This window comes from Strix uralensis, chromosome 3 (assembly GCF_047716275.1).
Source record: "Strix uralensis isolate ZFMK-TIS-50842 chromosome 3, bStrUra1, whole genome shotgun sequence".
In the NCBI taxonomy this organism is placed as follows: domain Eukaryota; kingdom Metazoa; phylum Chordata; class Aves; order Strigiformes; family Strigidae; genus Strix; species Strix uralensis.
The window spans coordinates 65,833,541-65,843,305 of NC_133974.1; the positions used below are offsets into that span (position 1 = coordinate 65,833,541).

The 9,765-nt window shown below is 46.2% G+C and overlaps 1 protein-coding gene across 1 annotated transcript in view; it reads right to left on the bottom strand.

Annotated features, from left to right (window-relative positions):
• The window catches only part of IFNGR1 (interferon gamma receptor 1), a 29,623-nt gene extending 23,858 nt beyond the window's left edge, over positions 1-5,765 (bottom strand). Inside the window, exon 1 of the mRNA XM_074862634.1 lies at positions 5,605-5,765. Within this exon, the coding sequence (XP_074718735.1) occupies positions 5,605-5,692 (88 nt within the window). The 5' untranslated portion in view covers positions 5,693-5,765. The remainder of the gene's footprint in view (positions 1-5,604) is intronic.
• Between the last annotated feature and the right edge of the window lie 4,000 nt (positions 5,766-9,765).

The window sequence follows — 9,765 nt, forward strand, 5'->3', positions numbered from 1 at the left end:
AAGTTGCACGTGCCTATCAAACACCATTCAGGCACCGAAATCCAGACTGAAAGCACAAACTGAAAGCTTAAAGACAAACTGTGAAAAAACAGGTAAAAAAAAAAAATCTTTTGAAAGTCTGCTCCTTTTTTGGATTTCCATGAAAAACAAATGAACCCTTATAATTCCAAAGTGATACATCATAGGAAAACAGTTTTAAGCCATTTTAATAGGCCAAGAGGGACAACAGTTTAAACTTCGCTGTGGATTCATACCAAGTGCATAACTTGCCATTTAGTGTGTTAAAAGACACACAGTGCTAACAAATCAGTCCCTTCTGGGCCTCTCACTGGGAAAACAGTGTGCCTTCCTGAGCTCCATCTGAGCTCATATTCACTTTAACTGCACCCAGAAAGGGCAGCAGCTTTAGTGACTTCACAAATGTAAAGAAGTGATTCTCCTTAGCCTTCACCACCACTGAAAGAGAAGACAAGGGAAAAAAAGATCAGATAAATCTGCACTACCTGAGAACGCTTCTGCAGAACCAGCATTGCTTATTCAGCAATACACAACATCAAAAAAAAAAAAAGGAAAAAAAGGTGGCAAAAAGGCAGCCAAATACCCTGGAAAATGGATTCAGAAAGCAGCAAGTCTGTGCTAAGGGTGAAAAATAGCACATGGAAAGAATTCAGTCTGTTTCTGAAAGCTGCATCATTTCCTTCTAGAATGATACTCTTTAGTCATTTAGAGCCTCACTTCAATCTGTTCCAAATCAACAAAACTGGCCTGTATTAAGGCAGAATGCAGCCATCTGCGGGCTAGAAGGGAGCTAGGAGCACTGCCCGAACTGCAGGACAGAATTTCAGCAAGAAGAGGTCAGCGCTCAGCACAGGCTGCAAGAGCACCAAGCTGTGTCATGGGGAGAAATGGGGAATGACTGTCAGAGGAGGAGGGCTCTCTCACTGACACCTTCCCCTTCAGGGCAGCACACCTGGGTTAGCATGCATCCATCTCTACTGCACACTTCTGGCAGGCCAGCCGCTAAAGATTAACAGCCCAGTTCCTGCTCTTGTCAGACTGCTGGAGGAGAGACTGCCTGTAGGCAGGCTTTGGTGGGGAGCTTGACAGACCGGCAAACACCAAGCAGCAAGATGCTGAAGAATCTTGTTCCTGCTACCTGCCCGGCCTTCTAAGCGGCAGCAGCCACAGAGCGTATATGGAAAGGTTTGCATGTGCTTGCCTTCACCCGCTTTCATTTATCACTCCAAAAGAAAACCCAGGACATACACTTCCCTTGTAATGCCACTCCCATACCTTAATGGCGTTTCCTTAACAAATTTATTAAAACCAAGCTTAAATTAGTGCATGTGTACTGGGTCTGGCTGAGCCGGAATTGGTTTTCCCCTGTAGCAGCCCTCATGGTGCTGTGTTTTATGTTGGGAGCTGGCAGGGTGTTGATAGCACACTGGTGGTGTGGCTACTGCTGAGTAGTGCTTACACAGCACCAAGGCTCTTTCTGACATTTCCCCTCCCAGTGGGATGGGGTGGGCAAGATCTTGGGAGGGGACACAACCAGGACAGCTGACCCGAACTGACCAAAGGGATATTCCATACCATATGACATCTGCTCAGTATAAAGCTGGGAGAAAGGAGGAAGGGGGTGGGGTCACCCTTGGTCCTCTGAGGCAACCACTACGCGTATTGGAGCCCTGCTTCCTGAGAAGGCCCGACATCGCCTGTTCATGGGAAGTAGAGAATAAATCTGTTTTCTTTTTTTGCTTCCGCGCGCAGACCTTTGCTTCGCTTTGCTTATATTAAACTGCTTTTGTTTTACCCACAAGGGTTGGTTGGTTTTTTTTCCTATCTTATTTTCTTTCCCCTCTTTGCCCTGCTGAGAAAAAAAAGGGGAAGGGGGGGGAAGTGATAGAGCGACTTGGTGGGTACCTGGCATTTAGCCAAGGTCAAACCACCACAGCATGTTACAGCAATTCTAAGCAGAAGGTTCTCCCAGAAGTTCTCAAAAGATCTTAAACTCAAAAATTAATTAATAACCACATTAATTTAGAAATGGAGTATGAAAACCGGCATAAAATTTAAAGCTATTAATTTTTTAAATATTTAGTGAAATGAACTTAAATGATTTCATAGTAATCGAGAATAAACACTACATACAGTGTTTAGTGCATTTTTACAGCTTCTATTTACAACAGGTTTTTATTTTCTCAGGACTCAGAGGTTTGATGCGGTTCCACGGAGCTTTTAAAAATCATTGTTTATGATAAAAATCTCCACAAGGTGGTATGCTCTACTGAGAGGAAAGGCAAACCTAGATCGCCATCTTAGAAAAAGCACAGTAAGTAGCACATTTTAAAAACTGCTGTAATAGTAGAAACTAAGTATTGCTTTATCTATTTTATGACTATTCTTCCCTTTTGTTATAGCTGAGAAGTCATTATAATAGATGATATCTAAATACAGCACTTTATCATCTAATTTGTTCTTGTTTGCAGCTGGACCAACAACTGCTATGACTGCCACTAGTCTGAACCATAAAAGAATCAAGATCACCAAGATCATCACACACACCAGCAAGTCAGACACAAAAATGAAGTACACACATGTCCTTGGAAATCTGCCTTTCCATGTACAAGAAGCACCTGAACTGCTATTACAGTACCCAAATCATCATCATCATCATCTACTACTATAATCTTGACCAGGGACCTCCTCTTCCAGGATACTTAAATGCAGACTGAGAGTTTCCTTCAACAAGGGCCCAGCTATCAATGCAGACACATTAAGGACCCAGACGTAGAAAACACGAGGTGTTTTGCTATTCAGACAACCACTGTTCAGTTGTCTGGCTTTTCTAAGGAAAATTGTGTTCTGTAACGGAAGATGAACATGACTAGGCGTCTCCCCATTACACACTCAGCCTTAAAATATGTATTATACTACTGGCATACTAAAGTCCTACTAAGAGTTAAGAAAAAATCACTGCATCATTTCAAAGGAAAGTATCACTAAACATGTTCCAAAATTCCCCTTCTACTTTCATCCTTCCACTGTAAACCAGCATGTCTGCTTGCATCAATGTAATAATGAAGGACACTGTGTTAGTTCACCATTACAGATATAACTAGCATTTTCATTCAGCTAATACACAGCAGTATCTGTGAGAATCCCCTTCATTGTTAAAAACCTATGTTTTTGCTTAAATGATGAAGTCTCTGAAGGGTATGGACATAGAGACTGTGGCCAACCTGAGTGTAAGTCACCAAGAAAACTATGCCTGTGTTTCCAAAACTTAACTCAGAAGTATATTCTGCTCCTTTCACCTGAGGGTTTGCTGCACTCACATGCATAAGAATGAGCTTTTTGCTTCTAGGCAGCTTGCCACATCAACACCACCACAGCACTGTTCTGTAGTCTTATGCCAAGATAAACATTGTGCTGGACAAGGCTGGATTATGGCAGGTTTGTTTTACAAGTGATTTACTGGTATTGTGTCTTTACCTTAAAATTGCTTAATGCAATGTAAAAGTAGCATATTCTATTAGCAATAAAAGCATGCCTTTAAAACAGGTAAAGTCAGATCTCTAAAGACAGTATTTAACATATCAACCTACCTTACTGCTAAAATGTGAAAAATAGGAGTTTCCCTGCAAGGTTTACTGGTTAGCAATCAGCCACCAAGTTGAACAAACTGGATACTGTCCTGGTTTTGGCTGGGACAGAGTTAATTTTTCTTCTTAGTAGCTAGAATAGTGCTATGTTTTGGATTCAGTATGGGATTTGGTATAAGAATGCTGATCATACACCCACGGTTATGGTTGTTGCCAAGAGTCCAAGGTCCCTCCAAACTCCCCATGTCCTGCCTGTGTGTACGTGTATAACAAGCTGTGAGGGAGCAAGGCCAGTGCACCGGACCCAAATTGGCCAGTGAAATATTCCATATCACGCAATGCCATGCTCAGTATATAAAGGAGGGGTGGCTGGGAAGGAGGGAGGTTCTCTCTCACTTCCAGGATTAGGATTGTGGGATCGATGCCAGGAATGGGCTGGGTATCAGTCAGCAGGTGGTAAGCAGTCACATTTGTGCACCACCCATTTGTACTTTGTATTATTGTTATTGTTTTATTTTATTACAATTACTAAACTGTTTTTCTATCTCAACCTATGAGTCTCCCTTTAGCCTTCCAATTCTCTTCCCCATCTCCGGGGCAGGGGGAGTGTAAGCAAGCAGTTGAGTGGTGTTTGGCTGCTGGCCAAATTCAAACCAGGACAGACACTCAAGATGTAAAGGGACAAGTCAGCAGGCAGATTAACATTTTCACTGCTCCTAGTTTGTGCCAGGTAAACCTAAGCAGTTTTCCAAAGTCCTACGCAGTGTGGCTCATCCCGAGGGGCAACTGAGTTCAGTCACTCCACCTGGGCCTGGATCTAAACTGCATGAAGTCCCAGTGAATCTACAGGATGCAGCTGCAGAATCCAAGGAACCTGGGCACGTAATTGGTATTTCTGCAACCAAATGCAAGGGGCATTTTAGGTAAATGGATCATGCTTTGTAGATAAAGCTCAGGAGAGTACTGCTGCATTCATCTAATGTATGGGCATGCAATGGGCATAACATGCAACACTCTGTATACAGATCTCAATATTCTTAAAAATTAAATGCATGTTCTCTTTTGACCTGAGCCATCAGACAGCAAACTCCAGTTTTAATGAGCTGTTCCAGTCTGAAGTGAAACCTGTAAACCAGATTGAACATTTCTTTCATGATTTACTTGCAACAACTCTGCCCAACAGAGATAAACTGTTCCTGCCTGCAGGCCACCGCTCCTCCCCATCAGTGCTCGGCTGAAAGGTGCCCTGCGGTCAAGGCCATGATCCCGATGCCTTGTTTGGACTCCCCGGTCTTGCACTCCCCATCCTGGCTGTGAAATTCCCAGTTTCTCTGCTTTTTTCGACACATACATTGATAAAGCACAGTTCGACGCACACCCTGCTTTCCCTTTACGTGACACAATGCACAAACACCTGAAATAACGGCTGGTATCTGCCACCTTACCGTAAAGGACCGTAACCACTGATTACTGGCGCGACAGTCAGGGGTTACGCCTCTAACAATAACTGGGCAGCAGAGACAGGTTTCCAGAGGCACTGACGGCGCTGCGCTGCCAGCACTGATCAGCACGTTCCCAGATCACTTCCACGGCAAAGCTTAATCTCGCACCTAAGAGAGAGCTCGGCCGGTACCGGCTCACCCACCCCGGCGGGACTAGGCGGCAGCGTCCCCGGGAGCGGCTGCGGCGGGGTGGCGGTGAAGCTGAACAAAGCGGGACTCGGTTCCCTCGCCGCCGCCCGGCTGCTCGCTCTCAGTGTGCCAAGCGGGCCCCGTCGCTTCCCCTCCGGCTCCCTGCGCCCGCGGAGGGCGGCAGCAGGACCGCGGGCCCCGCCGCGGCCCCAGCGACGCTCGGTCACACACGACTCCCGGGCAGGGTGGGGCACCGGCAGCGCCGCCAACTCCAGGCCGGCCGCCCCCCTCCGGGGCCCTGTGCTGCCCGCCGGCCGGCCGGCCTGCCCTGGCCGGCCTGCCCTGGCCGCCCCGTCCCGTCCCGTTACCTGCGGGCGACCGCTCCCGGCGGGAGGCCGCGCTCCGGCGGGCCAACACCAGCGCCGCGAGCGCCAGGAGGGCCAGCGGCACCCGCATGGCGCGCGGCGGCTGGGGGCGCGAGCAGGGGCCGCCCCAGCTCGTGCGTGCTCGCTCGCTCAGTCCCTCCGCTCGGCTCGGCTCGGCGCCTGCGCGCTGCGCTCCCCTGAGGGTAACGGCCGGGAAGGGGCGGGCGGCCCCGCCCCAGCGCGGAGAGGCACTGCCGGACAGCGGCGGCCCTGGGCTTCCCGGCCGCCAGGCCTACCGCGACGGGCCGGGAGACGCCGGCAGGGCAGGGGAGGAGGCCGGAGCCACAGAGCCGGGTGGTGTCAGCCGCTGCGATGCCCCGGCTTTGTTAGTTCTGTGTTTTAAGTGCCGATACTGTGTCATACTGGTCAACTCCAGCTGCTGAAAAAGCACCTGCCGCCTCCTTGCGTCGGCATTTACGCTCTCTCGCCCTTTCTTAAAAAACTTTTGAGAAACTCTCCTTTGAATTCATACACATAGAGGAATCCTAATTTATGCTGAGAGATTTTATTCTTTCCTGCAAATGACCTATGACTTTAAAAAATCAAGCTAAGCGCTGCCAAGCAAGATGGTGATTGCAGTTTTTCTGCCTTCCTGTTTCTATGTCTCCCACCCAGGGTCCAGATGCCAGATAATTCTGCACCTTAACCATTTAACATCAAGACCACCCTGGGCCAGATGAGGAGGATACAGAAGAAACCTGCTACATGGGCCCCCAGCTGTAAGGAGGATGTAGCAGCTTTTTAAGCTCCTGTCAGAGATTCTGCAAATAACACTTTTTCTAGACCTAAAATGGAGGCAGCTTGAGCTATCCTTGAGACATACGCTTCTTCTCAGGCTGTCAAAGAGTCAGAAAGGAGGAAACGGAGCTGCTGGCTGGAGTCATTATGCTTCCGCTTTCTCACACTCCTCTTGGAAAAAGTTAACTTCCTGCTCCCTCGCATTTATTTCCTACTCCAAATTTTGGTGCACTTTCTGGAGGTGTGGAGCAATTGCTTTTCTTGCCATCTGCATTTGAAAAACTGTGGAGAGCGCACAATTGGCTGCATGGGAGGGAAAGAGCAGCAAGGAGAGGGGAGATTGCAAGCCAGCACTGCTGCTGAAGAAAAGGCCCCGCTGGTATGGCTTCAGAAATGATGGTGTCCCCACAGGTGATGGAGTGGTGCAGTGGGGTGTAGGGTCAGTGCAGGTTAGAGCACCAGCATCTCCTCCCAGCTGCAGTAAGGCTGAAGAAAATGGATTGTAAAACTATGCTCACGTTATGTAGCAACACTACGCTCACACGCTGGGCTTTGTTCTTAGTGCAAGTGCAGTAACAAACTTCACAACCAATGAGTGCTTAACTGTTTGGATTGAAATATTGGCCACTCACTGGCATGTGGATTTTAACTTCCTGAATGGTGGCATGGTTGCATGATATTTTCTAACACATAAGGCATTTCTATCACATAACAATATGACGAGAGAAAATGGCCTCAAACTGCACCAGGGAAGGTTTAGATTGGATATTGGGAAAAATTTAAGGTTGTCAAGCACTGGAACAGGCTGCCCAGGGAAGTGGTTGAGTCACCATCCATGGAGGTATTTAAAAGAAGTGCAGATGTGGTGCTTGGGGACGTGGTTTAGTGGTGGACTCGGTAGTGTTATGTTAACAGTAAGACTCGATGATCTTAAAGGTCTTTTCCAACATAAATGATTCTGTGATTCTATGATTGAAATGACATTTTACACAAAAGTAAGTGAGAACAAGGAATCACTTGCTCTGGGTAGAGGTTAGGTATTCTGACAGTCATATCAAGGGCTGACAGTGTTCCTAAGGTAGATGTCACATTAACAGAGCTTAAAAAGGTTGGGCTTTTTAATGACAATACTGCAGAGACTTGACAGAACATTATGAAAGGTGAAAATAATAAAAATTAAGTCAACTGTCTACAGAGAAATTAAGGAAATGTAATTCTGGTTATGAGAGCTGTCCCTGCACCCCTTCTGCCTGTGCCACCAGAATCCCTGTACACAGCTCCTGGCAGGGGCTGCTCTCACTGTGCACCCAGTGGAGTCCATCCCCACCAAAACATTACAAACTTGCTAAAATTTTTCCTTGTCTTGAATTGTTACACATTGGAAAAGAAAAAAAAAATTGGCCATTATCACGTGAAGCATCTTGTAACTTCCTCCTTTGCACTCCTTTTCATGCTCAGCCCAAGTGGTGGTCACATGCCTCTCTGTGAGAAAGGTCTTGACAAGATAAACAACTTCTCACATCCTGGGACAAGTTTCCACAGCCTTTTGCTTACTTGTTTGTTTCCTTGTTTGTTTTTTAGCTATCACTTAATTGTGTCACAGAGTTAGTGCCTTCATGCGCATGTGCAGTAGCGCTCCTTGGGGTTCTGCTGTCCTTGCAGAAGTAGGTACAGGATCTTCACCTCACTTAGTCTGAAATGCCTATTCCTCTGATTGATCATGACAGTCATTCAAGTTACCTGCATGTTTTCTCACAAACCAGGCTATGTTCTGGATCTTTAGGGTTTTGGCTTTGAAATACTGCCCAAGATGCTTTGAAAAACTGAGGTAGATGATACAGTATCAGTGTGTGAACAAGTTTGGAGCCTGTATGAAGCTGTATAAGAATACTCTTAGGAAAGGCATGTTTCAAAGGTAGTGACACCTTTTCTCTTTTCAAAGAGAAATCACAGACACGAAGTTATCTCTAAGCAGAGCTTTTCCCCAGTGATTAAAAGCACTAGCTGCGTTCACCTTCAAAAGGGACAAATAATCAGACAGCTCCCCCCACCCTCTACCCCCCCAAAAAAAGTGCTCATTAGTGATCATTTAACTTCTGTATTCTTCCTATGAATCTGTCAGGAAGCTCAATGATCTTCTCATACAGACTTATGGTAAAAATACACATTTTGATCTTCCAGAAGCGTCATTCCTAACTCTCTAGCAGCCATTTAAAATTTCTGCCCATTTTGATTCCCCTCGGCTACCCATTCTTTCCAAATTCAGTTCCAGGAACCAGAGAACTGAAACAGTCTAAGCTGTGCTTTTACCAGAAACTTCTATCACTTGTTCCAGAAGAGAAAGAAAATGTCCCACTACCCTAGAAATTATCTATATCCTAGAATTAAAGCTCTTTTAAATGCCCTTGCTGCATATCCTGTAACTGCCCTTGCACTGAATCCTGAAGGACGTAGATAAATAGTGCACCATGGAAATCGTGGTGTCACCAAATGCTGTTGCTGGTCTAGCGGCAGCTGACTTGGGTAGTCACCTCTCCAACAGAGCAGCAACAATGAGCACTACTTAAAAGTCAACCGCCAAATCAAAGACAACAGGTTTATTTCGGGCCAAGGAAGGTGCCTGCCTGAATAGTAAGGTAAAAGAAAACAAAGAAAGGTAGCAAGGATAGATTAAGAAGATAGGGTTGTGAGCCGATGAGCAAGTCTCTAAAAAGCTCTGCTGTAGCTGCTGTGTTGGCAGATGACCTCTCATTCTCTGTTACTTGTGCTTGTCTAAAGCATGTGTGGTCTGATAATGCACCCTGAGGCAAAACTTCTGCATGACAGTTGGTCTACTTTCAGGTCAGGAGAGATACCCTGATGGTTTGGGATAGAAAGGTGAGTCGTTAACCTTCATCAGTAAAAGAAGAGGGCCCAAGTTTAGTTGGAGCTCTGAATGAGGTAAAAGAAGAAAAAACAGGAGCTTCACACTTTCTTAAATATATTTGAACACTCTGAGACCCTTGAGAAAAGAGAAAGCTAGAGACAGTTGCTGCATTTGGGAGGTGGGTTGTTTTTGTTTGTTTGTTTTCTCTTAATGCTGTAGTCTTTATACATGAAGTTGTAGTGCAAACCTTACTGTGTGTTAGTGTAGTTGCTGGTTCCATCCCCAGATGCAGGTCTGAGTAAAAGGCTAACCACCTTGATTGGCAAAAATAGCATTGTTATGGAAATGAGACTAATCTACTCTTTTGGTTAAGAGGTATATTGAGTTTGTGTGGCAAGGTTTTGGTAGCAGGGGGGGCTGCAGGGGTGGCTTCTGTGAGAAACTGCCAGAAGCTTCCCCCATGTCCAACAGACCCAATGCCAGCCAGCTCCAAGACAGAC